This window comes from Leptodactylus fuscus, chromosome 9 (genome assembly GCF_031893055.1).
Source record: "Leptodactylus fuscus isolate aLepFus1 chromosome 9, aLepFus1.hap2, whole genome shotgun sequence".
Classification (NCBI taxonomy): Eukaryota; Metazoa; Chordata; class Amphibia; order Anura; family Leptodactylidae; genus Leptodactylus; species Leptodactylus fuscus.
In genome coordinates, this window is record NC_134273.1 from 32,413,336 (window position 1) to 32,433,187 (window position 19,852).

A 19,852-nucleotide genomic window follows, 5' to 3' on the forward strand; every position below is an offset into this window, starting at 1 on the left:
CAGACCCACATCGATCAGCGGTTTACCTGTGTCCTATAGAGAGCAGATAAATAGTGGGTCTGACTGCTGAGGGTATGGGGTATGCTCTAAAGGTTGAGTGATGGGTACAAAGCATCTTGCTCTAGTGATAAAACACATGGGAATGCTTCATAAGGTCCTCTCTCCGTGAGCCTGGGAAGGTCCTTCTAGCACAAGGTTCAGATACTGCAGATCAAAAATATTGTCGGGTGTTCTCTCCTTACCTGTTAAAAAGTTCCAAAAATTCCACATTTTTATCCTTCTATGCAATGTTGGTTATTTCCCGTTTTTATATGTTTGCTTTGTCTGGAAGCCTTAAAGAGAGAAGATGAGAATCGATAAATAACATTGTCTGTTGTTCCATTTGTTTTTTAGCATGGGGTTTCTAGCGCCCCTACATTGCACTCTGGACTACCACAACATCATTACCAAGACCCAAGCACATCGTACCCGGTTGTGCAGCCAACCACTGTTGCGTCTCTGCATTTTGGTCCTGCCACATCTGTATTATCCAGCCAGGTCAGAAAGTAATCTCTATTTTGTTTCGGGTAAATTAAGTAAATCTATTTTTTAAATATACGATTATGTAACAGGATTAATGTTATGGGGGGGGGGGGGGGGGGGCTTGCCAGGACCTTCATCTACTAGCTGGAGTAAGAAGTGACTTTAGAGAGTGACTCTTGGCCATTATTCACTGTTGTGTGAATGTAGCCTGTGTGACATCTTGACAGTGCATGGTCACTGAACGTCATGTCCTACTTTTGGCCGTTTTGCACCTCTTTTATGACTCTAGTTTTACACTGGAGGAACCAACATGTCCTATGTTTCCCAGGCCATCCATGGATTGCTTTGTATGGTAACTGTGTAATTCTGCCTTTCTCCTGTGATGGCGCTGTATGGAAATTGAATACTTGCTGAGATAACTGCAAGATATTATCATCAACGTATCATTGGAGGATGGGGGGGGCACTTTAAGAGTGTCTGTAAGTGTAGTACCAGCCACATTTCAGTATTGTACAGATTATCTTAATATTACATTATGACTAATATTATCCTAACCTACTTGTACTTCTCCATGTTTCCGCCCAACAACAGCCAGTTCAACACCAACCTATTCTACAGCAAATTCCAGCCGGGCAGACCGTCTGTCCAATGCAACCTACCTCCCATACATACCAGTACCAGCCCCCGCTCACTCCAGCACCGCTAAAACCTCTGCAGATCTCCACAGCACCACTGCAACAGCACCAGGTACCGGCATCCCAGTACAGCCATGTGGATGTATTTTTGTAATGTTTGTATGTCATTTGCTACATAGAGCATTATGGATGCAGCTGTTTTTGTTGGCTTGGTTCATTGATGTACAAACCCTGTGTTTAATACAAGTATATGCCTCGGCTGTAGAAATGTCTTACATAGATATGTTTCCAAAACTTAGTGGTATCCATTGTCACCATATCCCGTGACGGAGAGGGCCCTACCATACTTGTTACTCATGGTATTACTAGTGCACCATGTTTCTTTCTTAAGAAAGGCTGATAAGTTCTACTGACCCATCTGTTGGACCCCCAGCGATCCGACACTTATCCTTTTGATAAAGCTAAATGTATTTATAGGTAATTTATAAATCTATCCACTTGCCCTCAATGGGGTGTTGGCACAATGGACATAAATTTATCTATCCAAAAGCTTTAAATGGAGGGTCAAGCATATGAGGTGTCGTTCCATTCAGTGTCTATGGGACTGACGGAAATAACCAAGTGATGTACTCGGGTGTTGTCATCAGTCCTATAGACTTTCCAATAAAAGTGCATTTCAGCATGTGCGGTGCTTTTTAGAGTCCAAAGCTTTGTTCAGTAGTAGTTATACAGTAAGTAGGAACTTGGGGCTATAGGACCCCTTTCTACTATCATGGAGATCCATTAGTAGTAGGCTCTGTGATCAGGCTTTAATTGTGAAAAATTGTTACCTCCGTATATGATTCTAAATGAACTGTAACTGCTTATATGTAACTGCTAGTAGTTCAGTATTTTTTATATATATTTTGTGTTTTAGTGCTTTTGCTCTTTTGTAAATTTTGAGTTAATTTTGCATTTCCAAGTGGTGCAGGTCAGCTGGCCCTGCCTTGGCTCTATATGAAGCTCACAGTTATCACTAGCTATGGTTTCTGATGCAATATGTGCAATAATTCTTTGTTTTTTGTTTTGTGCATTGTTTTTCAGCTTCCTCCGTATCCTCTCATTCCAGCAGTTACTCCTCTAACAGGACTCGAGAGCCTCCCTGCCAATCTCTCTGACTTACCTGCTGTCTGTATCACTCCCCTGCCTGCTCCCTGTCAGTATTTCCCTCCAGGTGTGGTTATGCCCAACCTTCCTGTGACTCCCGCAGGGCCCCCAACAGGGCAAATAGTCAACCCGCAGTTGGTGCTACCCTTTGAGGCAAATCTTATGCAAAATATACAGGTGGCTTCTGTACCTTTATTAGCTGTGGCTCCCCCTGGTGGCACTGGAGTACCAACCCCACAACCGCTGCCAATGCATCCCCAAACACAAGCGTACCAGGCCTCCTTTCAACAGATCATTCAGAGTGATGTCCCTTCGGTTAATCACTCACCAAGTATTCCGCCCGTGTCACAGCAACCCCATCCACCTCCTCCTCAGTCACATCATCTGAGCATAACCCATCCTCCCGATCAGACTACATCTGGGGCTGGGAACCAGGTAATACTTTGTAAGATCCCTATCATTTCTGTTTAGTCTACTAAAAGAACAATATAAGAAGCCCAACTGTTTTCAAGTACAGGGTCATGGGCAAGGACACAATCGGTAGGTCCGAGAGATCCAAATAAAACTGAGGAATGTCATACACATACAATGTCCTTTTATCAGAAAGGGCATGCTGGCATGTTGTGGTTGCTAAAACATGTCAGTCTTATGTGTTACATGCTTACATTACATGGGGATGTGGATTCAAGCATTAAAATGTAAAGTAGGGGGACATTTTGCTTCTAGTTCTAACCTATTAGTTTTTGGGTTTTTTATCTTCCTCTTTTTCCACAGTTAGAATTTTTTTTTATATGTAGCACCATATAGGGATCACAATGTACATTTTTCCCTATCAGTATATTCTTGGAGTATGGGAGTAAATCCAATGAAATACGGAGAGAACATAAAAACTCCTTGCAGGATTCGAACCCAGTACTTCAGCGATGCAAGGCTGCAGTGCTAACCACTGAGCCACTGTGTTGTCCCCTCACAGGTAGAAATTGAACATTGATCTCCTTTCTTACACTCGGTCCCAGATTGTACCATTTGGCAATTTGCTCCATGCATTGACTAGTAAATGGCCTTGCTGTGTAGCTGCTGTACAAGCCTTTGCACAATTATAGGGAACATCGGTACTGTGTATATGGAAAACCCATGGTCTGCGTTCACATGGTCGTACGTCCTGAGAATATTGGCACGTAGTAAACATTATTTCTGCAATAAACCCTTTTATTCACAGACCTTGTACTACATATAAGATTGTTCTACTATTATAAGTACAGCTCCCTACAGACAGACTGAAGAGTACGTCTTGCAATGAGGAAACAATTCCTCCTTCACCCCATGTGCCATGTTTCACTAGATGATACTTTCTTAAATGAAATGTATGTCTATGCAGATCATTCTAGTGAGGCAGTGTTAGTTATACATTCTTAGTGGAATACAGTACAGCTTCTGCTGTATGCTTAGTGAAAGCAGAATGTTGTTTGGGCTGGACATAAGCTTTCCTTCTGCTTCTAAGACGAAGTTCAGATCTGCGCACAGTTGGACCACTTAAACTGCGGTTACCCGCGGACCCCATGGACTATAATGGGATCCTTTGGGTGTCCACTGTTATTGCATTGAAAACGTCAATCCTCAATGTAGAACTTTTCTCTCCGCCGATGTGACCTTAGCCTTATAGAGCATGCACAGATTGGGCAGAGGCTGTAGTACTCCACTTTTTGGCAGGCAGCGGAGCAGATGTGGTTGCAGTGGTAATGGCACTGAGAGCGATATTCGTGACGGAGCAGGATAGTGTTAAATTCAGAGTGAGACAATAGTAATGTGGATATGGTTGCGACTTAAAACCAACATTCAGTTTACAGTCTTAGTCCTGTACCTGCATATTCTGGTATCATGGTAGTGGCTTACTGCTGCTTCTCTTAGGCACCTGTCATCCATAGGGGTCTGTTATGCCCCAACTCAATTATAAGAGGGGCTAGAGCTGCCTAAAGCTATCCAACCTCCTGACCTAGACTGACCAGCCTTAGCCTTATTCCATGGTCTTCCAACGACCGAAGCAAAATGTATCACTAATTTACATAAATGGCAGACCCTTTATTGAAAGGGCAATGTCAACCCTGTGTTCATAGGCTGAACATCCCCTTTTTATTAGAAAAAGATACCTATGCTATGAAACTTGGCATCTGTGATCTTTTCTTTTTTTTTTCCTTCTTTTTTTTTACTTTGTATTCTTATTTCCATTTCACATCTTCATTTTACAGATCTGTTAATTTACCAAGCGATTGCATTTAGGAAATTTAATTTTGGGACTGGTATAAATGGTCAATGAGGTGTGGAAGTAATGGAATTCCTTAGAAATTCTTGTCTTCTATTCTGATGTGATGTGTTTTATGCCTGCTGATATTTATATAGCAGGCCGTGTGTTTTAAAACCCAAAGTGACTGACTATACATATGCCCCCGTGTTATACAGGTCATTGGTCTTCCGCAGTATTCGGTGGAACTGGGCACTACAATGATCCCTGTTGCATCAGTGATGTCGCCACCTGTGCATCTTGCGACTGATACTCCCCCACCCTTACAAGGGCAAGATCCACTTGCACAAGTATCCTACCCACAGGTCATAACGGAGGTGACATTTCCTGAAAATCCAAGTATGCATGTAGGGTCTGGCCTACCGCAGCCTACTGATCCCCATAGCCTGGCCCAGTGCTCAGCCACCCGGTCATACAAAGATTCCAGTCAAGAGGTGCCTTGTTTTGTTTTGTTTTTTATCACTGAAATTACAACCTAGATTCATTTCAGTGATTTGAATATTGTTTTATAATGTGTCTTGCCTTTTATTTATTTCTTTTCTTTTAGGAAGCAACGTTTCAAGAGAATTTGCAGACCTCTAATCAAAGCTATGACAAGTGAGTGCACTTAAAATTGTGATACTATACATTTTTTGGGGGGGATCTATTCAAGGTGCTGTTCTATTAGACACTTATGTCAAATTTACAGGATAGAACATACGTGTCACATTGTTGGCAGTCCTACCACAGGGTCCTGCAGTGATCAGGAGAAAGGGGAACAAAGTGCGTTTTCCTTCTTAAAGAAGCACCAGTATATGTTCTTGATGGCACCCCATTCATTTCTATGGGGCTGCTGGTTATTGTAGTGCCAACAGGCCCATGGTAGTGAATGGAGAGTCGGTCTTGCAACTACACGGACTCTTAATTCACATGAGGGGGGGGGGGGCTTTCTACTCCCATTCACCTGAAATTTCGGGTAACATTTGATTTTCTGGCAGTATTTATAGCCTTACAAAAGCTTTGTGATATACTTTATTAACAAATTTTAGCTCCTTTCAGTGAAATCCTGCATTTTTTTTCTCTTTCCCTTGCTTCTCTGTTGAGAGCTGTCCCTTCTTCTCATGGTGTATGGGCTGTGTGACATGAGGATGGATCTCTTCAGATGGCTATATCTCAGGCATTATAAAGGCTAGTAACTTACTTTTGATGCCCTGTGAAATAGGATACTGGTATTCTCATTTTTCATATGATACAAAGGTTGCCATTATACCTGTCCAGAGAAATCATACTATGTATACGTAGTATCGTATAAAGGATGAGAATCCCCTCTTTCATATTTTAGAATACCTGAGAGATAGCGGTTTGAAGTGACAGTCCCCTACCCTCATTTTTTCTTCATTTCACACAGTCTGTACTCTGTGAAAAGCGGGGACAGCCCTCAATAGAGAAGCAAGGAGAAGAGTGGAAAAAAAAAATTCGCAAAAAGGAGCCAAAATGTGTTAATAAAGTATATTACAAAATGTATTACTGACACAAATACTGCCATAAAATCAAAAGTGGCGTACAAGGCACGATAAATCAATGAGGAAATGTCTGGCAAAGACTCTTGCAGTGGTGCAGCCTCAGACCTTGGGCCTGCAACCTCAGCTAATCCTATATCTGCTTTTACCCCCCGCCCCACTGTAGATTTGCTGGGGGTCATTAGCTTATTCCCACGCTCTGACGCCTCAGTAATAATTTCCTTTTTCCATTGTTGGGATATGTTTCTGATACGGCTACGTCACTCTTCGATATAGAAGTATTTGGAGGTTGTGTAAGGAAGAATCCCTTTTATATTTCCACTTTTAGTTATATAGGCTCTGATGCGGCATCTGGTAAAGAAATGAGTGATGGGTATGAGGGCATTCATGGCAGCAGTAAACAAGATGGAAAACCAGCAAGAAGACATCACCGGAGGTCGTCTCGTACTCGCTCTCGGCAGGAAAAGACCAACAAACCCAAACTGACCATACTCAATGTAAGACCGATTAGACTCAGGAAAAGAATTTGTCTTTGAATTCTATGTCCTCTTATTCTTATGATGACTAAAATATTGCTGAATTTCAAAATTACTATATTTATTTAAAAAAAAAATAATTGAAAATTATAACCGTTCTTGCGGCTTGTATACCCAGCGGCCCAGTCGTGGGACCTCACATAGTGACAGGAGGGGCAGCATCCTATACAAAGGCTTATATTATTTCATGGTCACTTCTCATAGGTGTGTAACACGGGAGACAAAATGGTGGAATGTCAGCTGGAGACACACAACCATAAAATGGTGACTTTTAAATTTGACTTGGATGGTGACGCCCCGGAGGAGATTGCCACGTATATGGTAAGTGACTATGATATGCAATATTGCAAATGTGACATTTGTAATAGTGGGCATACACATAACACTGTCTAGTGCATGACCAGGGACTGTCTAGCGCATGACCAGGGACTTTTTTTTTTTTTTATCCACTGGCAGTAAGCAGAATGAATGACAGCGCATAGAGATCTAAAAAACTGTGAGGGATTGATACAGAAAGTATATTATAAAATTGTACAAGTTTTTATTATACGAACAATAATATTTTTATTATCTGAAAATGTACATCCCCTTTAACATTACATTAATGGCGTCTAACAACCCCATATACACAGAATACTATTGAACCCAGACAGGAGCAGGGAGTCGGGCGCTAGGTGCTGATTCAGGTCATGTTACCCAATGTCAGAATCTGACAAAAGGCTAAAAAGGGGTATTCCTATTTCATCCAAACATGGCCGAAATGGGAATATGAGGCTCGTTCTCCCAACCCCCTTAGCTTTAGTGCTTTTTTCTTTTAATTTCTAGGTCACTATAACCTGTGATTTTAACTCTGACCACTAAGCCTACTAATAGACTTGCCTATACTGTAGGGGTTTTTTGTTGCACCTCATTTACATCACAAACCAGACTAAAATGAAATGAACCTCAAGCAAGATGGCCGCCCAATAATCATGTACAGAAAATAGAATGAAAAAACCTACAAGCTGGCAATAAAAACAGATTATAAAAAGTGATAGATTTCACTCTTCGGCTTTAATAAATACATAAAAAATGGCGACGCTTTCCTATTAATAATTGCATTTTGTTGGCGGTCTGTATGCTGGGGAAGAACATGCACATAACAATATCTATGGACGCTTATCAAAAAATTCTATTTCTTTTCCTTTTTTGCCTCCAATGTTCCTGCTAGGGCTCATAGATCAGAGATATTGTGGCACATAATACATCTGTGGAATATTCTGAGATTGCAGCATTTTGTGTTATCTCTTTCCTTCAGAGCTGTAAGCTTAGTAATATGGTTTCTATTGTAAGAGCGCTGCCTTCCGCATTAACATATTGGGATCCTTCCAGGTGGAAAATGAATTCATACTGCAGGCCGAGAAGGAGATTTTCATTGAGCAGATGAAGGATGTTATCGACAAGGCCGAGGACATGCTGAGTGAGGATACCGAAGGAGAGAGGAGCTCCGATCAAGGGGCAAGTCCTCAGCAAACAGACTCCTTTAGGGTGGAAATGAGGGAGGTACGGTACACGTTTTGTGTATGGGACGCTTGCTGCTTTCCGTCATGGATTAGTTGTGACCTGTCGGTGACATGACAGCTATCCCTATGAAGACACTGACTGCTGTCCACCCCCGGCTGTCAGCACCTGTCTCTCTCAGCCGCATAAATTATAGATTTATTGCAAAGTAATTTATTGGAAGCATGACCACAAAGGACCAGGGATGTGCTCAGAATAATGGTCATGTCCACTGCGGAATTTATTTTTTTATTTTTATTGGCCATTTAGCCTTTTTACAGAATTATATGCGCTATTGGTGACATTTGATGTCTTGTAAACCTGCCAAGCCTGGTGCGTCTATAAAAACAGAATGAATAGTGGGTTGTGTAGTACATTGTCGTGCGGCTGTAATGGATGGATAGACTTCTATCATTTGATAATTAAAAAAAAATTTCTGAAAAATAATGCCGAAAATATTGATGTTTGGGTGAGGCCATATAACTCGCATTCATTTCAGTGGAGACTGCTACTCAGCCAATTTTTGACATTTGGACCCATTTTTAGCCCTAATTTGGACTGATGGATGTGGCGATCATGTTTTTATTTTATTTTTGTTTTTCCATCTCCACATTTGAGTCCATAACTCTTTCTATTTCTCTGTTGCCAAATGAGAACTGTATTTTTGTGGAACACGTTCTATTTTTGAGCCTAACATTTTGGAATACGTGTTTTTTTTTTTTTTTTTTTATTAAGAGTTTTCCAGGGCTTTTTAACCAATGACCTATCTGTTGTCAGTCACCCAGGGCCCCTGTGGGTCACACAAATGAAGCGGCAGTGGCGTTCCCTGTTTGCATCACAGTCCCATGGGACATCGAGCCACGATCAGGCCATATGACCAATAAACAGTCTCATCCAAGTGAATGGGCTGAGCTGTGATGCCAAGCAGAGGTGTTGTACTGATGAAGCTGCAGCCGCTTCAAACAGTTAATTGGTCGGGGGCCCTGGGTGTCCTACTACTGCCAATCCAGAGAATACTTAATCAATTAATAAGTCCCATAAAACTCCTTTTAATATCTTTGGGAAACTGCATTGAAAAAAATCTGCAATTCTGCTAGAATCTCTAGAGTTCTGACTCAATCAGTGAGAGCCAGCTTTATAATGCAACTCCAGTGCTGGCACGTTTCCAGTTCTGTAACACGTTTTGTAGTAGTGATGTCCTCCCTGGACACCATGGATATGCAAACACATTGTAGCATGGGCCGCTTCTTATTAACTTTATAGTCTCTGTATAGTGTACACATTCATTATAATGCATTATTTTTACCCTTCTTTTTCTAAGGAAAATCCACTCAACCCTGTAAGAACCCCGGTATATCAGCAGAATGGTATGAAGTTTAGATCTGTGGGTTTTATTTGTTTTTTTTTTGCTGTGTATTGTTTGTTTTGTTTTGTGTTAAAAAAGTCTACAGAACTCCAGTTTTGACCACTTGTTTGCCTTTCTTGTTTAGTTTTGCATACAGGAAAGCGATGGTTTATCATCTGTCCAGTGAAGGAATGCCCAATTTCTGCAGAAGTGCCAGGGCTTAATGGCAGCAAGGAAATTCCAAGTAATGTTACAGGTAATTGATATAATCGGTCATATGTGTACAGTACGTGTAGGATAACATTATCTTACCATTATTGCATGTATCAGCAGTTTTTTCCTACGAAGCTTTAATCTGCTCTCCCTGTGCTCTGCTACCTATGACTTCCACTACTACATACTCACACCAACAGCGGTGTCATGGAAGACATAATATAGTAATACAGTACTAAGCTGTGAATCCAGCACTGGGGTGAGACAGTAAAACTCTTACTGTAACCAGCAACAGGGTCTTTGTATCTCTCTGCAGATGCTCCCTCCTCCTCCTCCCCTCTCCATAGAGTTCTATGTATGGGCAACGGCATCTGGCTCTGTGTGTTGTGTGCAGTACAGATGTCTAAAACTGCCCTAATTCCTATCCATCCCCTCTAAATGACGTGGCAGGACACATGCCAAAGTGTCGCACTATTCAGCTCCTCCCAGACAAGTCTCTTGTTTTTTTGAGGCACATGGGGGACCTGGAGTCCTGCACTGGTGACCTGAAATACCCCTGGCTCCCGTTATAATTGGGTAGTCGCCTCGCTCTGAATTATATAGTTTAGTGACTATTTTTGAGCCGTAAGTATTTCATACACCGTAACATTTCGGCAGTGCATAAATGAATATATTTTAATAGACATTGAGAAATCTACCCTCATCTGCATATTCCCCTTCAGAGATGAATGAGAAGGAAATGATGTCTCCGAACCTGCAGGGCATCCAGCCAATGTTCTAGAATATTTTCCAGGGTAATAAGTGTCTCTCTCTTTAGATTGGTTTTCAGAAAGTCAAACATTTGTACTATGGGCTCCATTCCATCAAGTTCTCATTCTAATTCCCACTGAAGGACATGTAGATGTAGTTCATGGCAGGTAATTGGATGAGGTGAGGTCTTCTGTATAGTGCTGGACCTACGTCTACAGTTTCCTGACCACGATCTTCACCATTTGATAATAGTCTGTTTTTCCTCTTATGTGATCTAATAAAGGGGTCCTCAATTATATACTTGATCATGTTGGTTTATAATGGAGTAGTCAGGACTATATGATGTTAGGACACTTTTTTTTTTTTTTTTTTTTTTTTTTTTTTTTTTGAATGGCTGCAGTACCGGAATCTACCACTATGCTGCTGAACCAGCCTTGTATTTCCATAGGATGCTATATTCTTATTTTATCACTTCTATTCTCGGTGTAACCCTCCAGCACCCTGTGGTTCTACTCTATCGACCTAAAATTACATGAACTGTGGGGGATCGAAGTGTGAGGGCCATGTCCTTTGGGAAGGCGTACATTATGCAATAACAGGCAGGGAAGCAACTAGTGCATTGGGAAGGAAGGGGGGGGGGTGGAGTGAGCCAGCTGTATTTTTAGTAACAGCAAAGGATTTGGGGAAATGTAACTTAGAATTGCACATACGGTTTGCTGTAAGCTGCGCAATTTTTGATTCTGAAAGACCTAGCCCTGTCCAAGTTGACTACTAAACTGATTTTGGGAAGCCCTTTTAATTCATAGAAATTGAGAATTCGGAGACTTTTCAGAGACTGTGGTGTGCCAGGATCCATGGGGGACCCGACTTGTAGCAAAACATGTTAGAATTTGTTAAAATAAGAGAAGCCCTTTATATTGTATAGCTAGCTGGATTTCGTCAGACATCAAACCTAAAGAACATGTAGTTCTATGGTGTGGGTGGCATGTTAGCTCGCTGGTTATCTCTGCTGCTTTGCAGTTCAGATCCAGCTGGGTTTCCGCCTACACTCCAAAAACTACTAATAGTTAATGGGCTTTCTAAAATAATTGACCCTTGTATGTGTTCTATGTACATGATCCGGAGATTGGATTGTCTGCAGATATTCTATATACAGCACATCTTCCCTATCATCTATACATGGTGGTCTGTGTGACCCTAGGACTGTTGAGTTAACTTTTAATGGGATATGCAATCCCATTCTTCTGGTAGGGTGTGAATAGGCTCAATACCTGCCTATATGAGCGAGAGGTTGGCTAAAGAAAAGTGCCCTTGGTAGTTTTGGCGATGATAAAGTATATGTTCGGCACAAGTTTCCTCCATTAGGCTGAATGGGACAGAGTTGCAGCATGGCCATGAGTTAACCTTTAGGAAGTTATGCTATTGCCGTCCTGTTCTGCTGGATAGGAGAGAGATTGGCTAAAAAAAAAAAAAGAGTGCATACTGTTATACGTATAGATATATTGCCTTCATTTGTCAAATAGTGTTTTTAGAAGTGCTTGCCATGATAAAGTATATATTTGGCACAAGTTACCTCTAGCGGATGCTCCATTAGGGCGATTATAAAAGTAGAAAATGCAGAAAAAAAATACTCCATAAAGTCATTTCAAGGATCAGTAGATTTATAGCGTAGCATAGATGAAGTCGGTGGCCTGACTGCACCAATATTTTACGACTCTCAGTTTAGCAGTTTTAGGCCATTTTATACAAACTTACTGTAAAGCCCGTCCTATCACATTAAAACTTGGATTATGCCACTAGGTCTCTATGATGCCCCAGATACCCATGTTAAATCCTATGAAGCATCTAACTCTGTGATGCGGTTTGATCCTTATGACGTCCTAGATTCTTATGTTGATGATAGATCAGACACCCTGGATGCCTAGGATGTTATATCCAGTCTAGGGCACCTCTGATGTCTATGGGGATGTTGATGGATCCAGTTTAGGGTGACCCTGATGCCTAGGCGGATACTGTTAGATCCAGCCTAGGATGCCCCTGATATCTTCGGGGATGTTGTTGGATACAGACTAGGATACCATTGATGCTTATAAGGACTCTGATAGATCCCATGACTTCACCCACATTGTGAGTAGGGCAGTAATTTGTACTTTTTCAGCAATTTGGTTGGGTCCAACTCTACAGACCGGCAGGACAATCACACACGAATAGCTTAGTAATACTTGTATATTTTATTAAGATTGATGGGTAATCTTTACATTTCTTACAGATGAACGATTTTCTGAAGATAACAACCAACATGCATGTCCTACAAATGAGGATAAGATGACTTTAACAGAAGCATATGACCAGTCAACGGGAATTCCTGCTTCCATGACACAGTCCTCCTCAACAATCTCCTCCTCAAATGACCTGCAAACGCTTCCAGAATCCCTTTCCTTCCTCCAAGGAGATACTTTAACCCTTGGTGCATCTGCGGTTTTAAAACCAGTTATAGAAGCCCAGCCTGACACTGTAGGGTCTGAAGGACTTCAGCCGAAAGAGGCGCCAGTAGCACCTGTGGTACCGCATCCAGAGCACAAGACATGTGTTTTGCCACCTGGTCAAACTCTCAGTTCAGTTGCTGCAACTGTTCAAGCAGAACCTGTAACATGTGACAAAGTCCATGCTCAAAAACTTCCTCAGGAAAAAGTTCTTGATCTTAAGCCTGAGCGGCAGGTATTGTATGAATCCGATAGTGGTTCTCCTGTTGTAGTCCAGGTAAAGTCAGATAATGGTTTGACTCTTCAGGGTATCCCAAGAACTGATCAATTGCATGTTATTCCAGAAGGATCCCCAGCGTTGCAACCTGCCGTACAGGCACAAGCCCAAGGTTCAGCTCTACCAGTGGTAAACTCTAATCTCCAGCAGTCGGGCATAGAGTCTGATGGAGAAGGTCCACCTAGAGTGGAGTTCACCGATGACACCATTAAAACTTTAGATGAGAAGCTCCGTACTTTACTATACCAGGAGTATGCTCCGGCTAACATGTCTGCTGGAACACCAGAGAACTCTGTCATGTTAGAAAACGCACCGGAGGTCATCAACTCCCAGCCGCTAAACCAGGACATCAATGGAGACCCTCTAAATCTATATAAGACTCTGCCAACTCTACAGGTAGAAAACAGCGGTAATATTGCTTGTGATTTACTGACTCGGAGGGTAAGCTTTTTGTAAATGAATCTTGTACTTCAAGTTTCTTAGAAACTCTATTGGTCTTATTTGGTACATGCGTATACAGTCTGCGCGCATAGATAGGTTCACACGGTGCTTTCTGTGTTCAAAGGGGTTTCCCCAGGATTAGATTAGAAGAGAGGCTTCTGTTGCTTTACTACAGGTAGCGCCATTTTTGTCCAAAGGATGTGCCGTTTATCATCTCATTGCCAGAAGTCCTGTGCCTCACCTGACCGCTGAGAGAGGGATCGGCATTACAGGTCACCTGTTCTTTACAAGCAACCACTGAGGCTAAGCGGCCACATGGGGCACAGGACTCTAGTCTCATGCAGGACCCTCATTGCCAGGACAGACATCGGCAGTGGACAACACTGTGCCTGGGGAAGTATGCTTTTGTTTTTTTTGTTTTTTTCTTCTAATTGTAGCCATACAACTTTTTTAAAAGGGGTTTTCCGGGCAAAAAAAATAATAATTTTACGAAAAATGTCATGTAATGCTATTAATAGGTTAGTAAGTGCAACCAAATACCTTCAGCAGTGTTTTGAGTGATTTCTGGATTTCTCTGGGAGCTCCTGGCATCTCCTGAATCTGTTGACATTGGTAGCTTCCTGTTCTGTTTTCCTATAACTACCATGGTGCATTGCTCTGTACTCAGAGCTGACTCGCACTACCTCCCCCTCTCTCACTTCCCCTCAATCTCTTACACCCCCACCCTGTTTCCCTACTAGCCCTTCCCAACCAAATAACTCAGTCCGCCCAATCACTTACCTGTCTGAATCTTCTGGGCATCTTCTGATACTAGCACTAGCAGATGTCAAGAAGGAAGTGATCTCCTGTGCCCGGAAGATCCAGCTAGGAAGACAGGAAAGTATGAGTAGGTGGGGTGGTGGTTAGTAAAATATGCCTGGGGCCCCGGTGATCTAGGTAAATATAAGTTTGGGTTTTTTTTGTTTGGTTTTTTTGTAAGTTAGAAGGAGGCTTAGGAGGATGTTTTAGTTTAGTGTAGAAATATCATTTTATCCCAGAAAAGCCCATTAAATAGCTGTTGCACAAACAAGCAGACAGTAGGTAAATGGTATAAGCCGAGGCCAGTTAAATCTTTGGCTTCTCTTTTGAGAACAGAAAGGTTGGGCATGTTGTAATCAGACTACCTGATCTCTCCGCTCTCAAATCTGCAGTTGGGGAAAATTTGGGGCCCCCATAGGCATCAGATGGCCGGGGAGTTTGTCTGATGTGGCAACACACAGTGGATTATATTAAAGCCCAGAAGTGTGTGTGTTATGTTTTTTGGTTTCTTTTTTTTTTTTTTTTTTTTTTTTTGCTTTGCAAAAAGCCTAGATGATCCCCAGGAAAACCCTTCATCCCCCTTAATTGATCTGATCCTGTTTTGAGAGAGGCTTGAAAACCTGGAATTGTGACCGTAGCCTTCTCTCTGCTAGTATTCGGATTTTATTCAATCCAGTTTTTCCACTATAGATGCCATAAGCAAATTGAATGGATTGTGACCCATTAGTCTTCTACCCTTTATGCTTAGGAATGGAAGCAAGGCCAATAAAGAACCTCATTCAATGTCTTGCAATATCCATGTGTCCCTCACAATGACGGCTTCTGGTTTTGTATACCCGTGTATTAATTTATTTATTTTTTTTTTTTTCATCATATCTGATTTTTCAGATGAAAATTGTATTCTGCAGACTTACGCTAAAAGCAATAAGAGCAGGACGTATTGTTTCCATTATCACAGAGAATTCCATGGAGATCCGTCTCTGCAGAAAGCGCAGTGCTGAAGGACATAGAGCCGCAATAAATTGTTACACCTCTTGAAGGGGTTTGTAGTCCGGCTCCTAATGACGGCAGGATTGGAAAGCAATTTAGCTTCACTGCTTGGATCCAGACAGATAATATCACAGCTCATAATAATATGGCCACATTTCCAATCCAACAGATAAAAGACTTTCATTATAAATGTGCCATCTCTAAATGCCTTGTATGCAGATGGCGTCCTACAATGGTGTGGCTGCATTCGGGATCGTTAGATTAATTAACATCTAAATCTGGGATTTCACCTTGTAGAATTGGGAATACCCTTCAGGTTGGCTTAGCTGCAGCTGATCTAGTTGGATCCCTGGTGTGATTGCTAAGCATAGCGGTGATGTTGATGTGAACATCTGTGTTACGTATGTCAGCCATGAACGCCATGGTTCAGCAGAACACTTTACCTTTACTGATTCCAATGTTTTGACAGGCTGTCAGATGTAATTTCATCAGTAGGGGACACTTGTGGCTCAAGGATTTACATTAACACATTTTTTTGAAATTGAGTTGTTTTTTTTTTGGGGGGGGGGATTAAACTATTTTATTGCAGAATTAGAAAAGGTTGTTTTTTGTTTTTTTTTGTTTTTTTTCCATTTTGATATTCTCAAACTGCGCTGTTTCCTCTTCACAAGACATGGGACGTTCGTTGGTTACATGGCCTGATCGCAGCTCAGTCTCATTCTAATGAATGGGCTGAGCTGCAATATCTCGGTTTACACTCCCTGTAGGACTTTTTCCTCTGCTGATTTTCTCCAGACACTGCACTGGATTCTCCGGCTCAGATGTGAACGTAGCCTGACCCTTTTGATGCCAGACCAATTCAAGATCTTGCTGATGTAGGTGCTTATACACACGTCAGTGTTTTGCATCAGTGTTTGTAACCAAAAAAGAGGATTGGGTCAAAAATGCATGAAAAGCGCAAATCTTACCGTTACATCTTATCTCTCTGTAGTCTCCAACACTGGTTTTGGCTACAAATACGGATATAAAACTGACGTGTGAATAAGGCCTAAGGGCTAGTTCACACTGGGCACGGGACCGCATATTTTGGCCCTGATTTTGATGTGGGAAGCCCCGCTCTGGAGTAGGCCCAAATGAATGGGTCTAGTCTGGAGGGTGCTGTCGTGAGGCGGACACCGTGGATGCATCAGCCGCAGAATCCGTCTGAAGAAAGGGCAGCGTGCTTCTTTTTTCCGTGAGTGGTATGTTCCTGCTCCTGGAAAAAGGAAGCTAGCAGTCTACAGAGACCTCTATTGTGAGGGGGTGGATTCGGTGTCAAAATCCGCCCCCTCTTGACCTGTGTGAACGAGCCCTTAAGTGGGGAAGGGCTAAGAAGGGCACTTACATTTGCCATTTAAAAACAAATTGCTCAACCACACCTGTACTGCTTCAAATGGAGAGTATAGCTGCACACTGATAAGTGGGGTATAGCGGATAAGGCCAGATCGGACAGTGTATAGGCACCTTTATACTGCATATAGGAATCATTTTCAGTTGTATAAGGCAAAAGTAGAAATTCTGAGATTTCAGGGCAAAAGGGAAAAGCATGGTACCTCAAAAAAAAAAAAAAAAAAAAAAAAAAGGTTGGAGTCGAAAAAGCTACCCACAATGCAATTGCTACTAAAGCTTTACCTCTGTGAACTCTTGTTTAGCAGAATGGCCGACACGTCACCAACACGATGATCTCTTATTTGTCTTCTAGGATCAAACATCAGGTCAAGCACAAAGACGAGGCTCTGTAGACCAGAAATCAAAGGAGGAAAGTGCCATAGTTAGATCTCCGAAAAAGAGACCCCATCATGCCGACAAGTCTAAAACTATTGGGAGATTTTCTGTGATGAGTACCGAAGACGAAGTAACCATAACATCTCCAAGTTACCTGAGGTTTTCTGCACCACCAGACGTTTATCTGGATAAGCTTCCATCACAACCAGTCAGGACCTCAGTGCCACGTGCCCACACCTCCTCACCTATAAACTCACTTTTCTGTGGACATGTGTCTAGTGATTCAGGGGATGAAATCTTTCCTCCAAAACCCAAAGATGCCCCTTCAACCCCAAGCAAAGGGGCCACTAATGACTTCATGAAGAAAGCTGCTGCTTTTTTGCATCGAAAGGCCAGTATGCAAAGTCCAGATTCTCCTAAAGACCAGGGCATGAAAATCCCCTCAATAAATGTAACGTCTTTTCATTCGCAGTCTTCCTATATGAGCAGCGATAATGATTCTGAGTTTGAAGATGCTGACATGAAGAAGGAGCTGCAGAATCTCAGAGAAAAGTATGTAGCCCATTGGGAAGATGTCTCCTTCTGCTCTTCCTTCATTCGCTGTATAGTACGGGTTACCTTCCGTCTATGTAACCTGAAGTGGTGATGTAGGCCACCTACTATGGCTACTATAGGGATTGCTCAGTGGCAGACATTAGCAGTCTATGGAAATGAGAGAAGTAGACCTGTCTCCAGGTTTATACATATAAGGAGGTATAGAAGGCACTCCTAGGAAGTTGCCCAAAGTAGGGTCCCAACCCTTATCAAATCCGTATGCAACAGACTTCGTAGACCATGGGTTGATACGATGCAAGTGTGGTTTTATTCCCCAACATAAGTACTCATCTCATCCCATGTATAATAATATAATTGCAGTAGAGACCATTAGTCCCTGGAATTAATTAATCTAATCTGACAAGAAAATATTGGAAAAAATTATAACTTTACAAGTCAAATGTAGACATTAGATTACATCCTTAATAAAGGAAAGATACAGCAGTAAATAGTCTAAAAGTATATAGTCAGTGTGGAAAAGTATGGAGTAAAATGTAAAGCGGTATACATAGGAGCATATAGGCATAGGTGGATGTCGGCATATAGTCTACTATAATTATATATATATATATATATATATATATATATATATATTTTATATTTAATACTATAGAGGCCATGTCATCTGCAACAGAGGCTGTACTGGGAAACTACATGCAATGCCAATATTGACTTATGCTACTGAGATTTAGTTACGAATCCTAGTAATCCTGGTCCCATCCATTGCTCCATTAAATAAGTTGTCTGGTTTACTAAAATGAATGCCCTATCCTTAAGTCAACAATTTTAGTTTGGCGTCTGTTTATCGGCATCCCCACCGATCAGCTGTTTGGTTTAACAAGCATTGAATGAACCATCATCCTACTTCACTTTGTGACTGACAAAAACCCAGTCTAGACTAAAATGTGTATGACCGCATCTACAAAGTGATCAAACGTTGAAATGTCTGCAGGGTCTTGCTAGGCAGTCTGTTCTCTAGCTGTGTATGCCTTCATATATGGTGTCCGATCAGTGTTTCTGCTACTAATAGTCCAGTAATGGCTGCAGCACATGTTGTATTTCTCTCTAAGGCAGGGGCTGAGTACAATACAGAGCAATCCCCCTCCTCCTTTTCTGTCTGAATGTTTTGTGCGGTAACCAAGCGGCCCCCGTTATAGTCTATGGGGTCGGCATGTTTTCCAAGGTAACCACTTTTCTATGCATATAGGTTTTCGTTCAGGGGGGTCCCCTAGTGGACTTCCCAAATGTAGAGGTGATCCGGGCCTAATATAGCAAACACTTAGCTGCAGAAAGCACAGGAGGACATGGTACAGGAGATCCAGGGACACCGGGCTCCATATTGGGTTGTGATATCTTGTTTAATTATTGAGCACCATCTTCTGCCTCTAAGTAGTCTCTGATCTTGACTGGTCTTGCACATGCTTTTGTATAGGCTGAAAGTATACGATAAATTCCTCTCCCATAACCCACACTTCACAAAAGTTTAGAAGTCCTTGGTGATGTAGAATAATAGGATGTGACTCAGAGTGTGTCTTCTGCCTGCATTAGTCATTATCTAACCATCTTCAGAATTACGCCTAAGTGACACTTCGCGTATACGATTTTTGTAGTTTGTTGTCTTAGCGGTATCTGGAGATTAGTTTTTGCTTTGAAGTTTTCCACAGTTCTGTGACTTTACTAAAATTATGAACCTCCCACTCAGAATCCGCACATGTACGCTCCTGTCACTTACCGCTCCCTCAATAACCAGAATTGCATTACTTACTAGTCTGTTAGTACTTACTGTATCTTGTGTAAGGTCATATGTAACTTTATGGATAAAATCTCTGCATTCTAGATGACGACCAAATCGTTTTGGTAATTGAACAATACATTTTAGTTGGAAAGAGTTCCTAAAAATAAGATTGAGACCCCCAGAGATCACCTGTAATGGACATAGGTAATGGACAGTAAGGCCATAGGACGCAAACACAGCAGGTTTAATACTGACGATTTGTCAGCGGCTAACCCCCTACGATGTA

At 41.8% G+C, this 19,852-nt stretch overlaps 1 protein-coding gene across 6 annotated transcripts in view; it reads left to right on the forward strand.

Annotated features, from left to right (window-relative positions):
• WNK2 (WNK lysine deficient protein kinase 2) overlaps positions 1–19,852 on the forward strand; it is a 117,263-nt gene that overhangs the window by 76,344 nt on the left and 21,067 nt on the right. For 5 of the 6 annotated variants that reach the window (XM_075287137.1, XM_075287134.1, XM_075287136.1 and 2 more), the window contains 12 exons: positions 394–537; positions 1,114–1,269; positions 2,241–2,738; positions 4,761–5,036; positions 5,150–5,199; positions 6,430–6,598; positions 6,842–6,958; positions 8,009–8,179; positions 9,498–9,543; positions 9,667–9,777; positions 12,754–13,685; positions 17,215–17,789. In XM_075287137.1, the coding sequence (XP_075143238.1) occupies positions 394–537; positions 1,114–1,269; positions 2,241–2,738; positions 4,761–5,036; positions 5,150–5,199; positions 6,430–6,598; positions 6,842–6,958; positions 8,009–8,179; positions 9,498–9,543; positions 9,667–9,777; positions 12,754–13,685; positions 17,215–17,789 (3,245 nt within the window). The remainder of the gene's footprint in view (positions 1–393; positions 538–1,113; positions 1,270–2,240; positions 2,739–4,760; positions 5,037–5,149; positions 5,200–6,429; positions 6,599–6,841; positions 6,959–8,008; positions 8,180–9,497; positions 9,544–9,666; positions 9,778–12,753; positions 13,686–17,214; positions 17,790–19,852) is intronic. The other variant, XM_075287138.1, reaches the window with a different exon arrangement.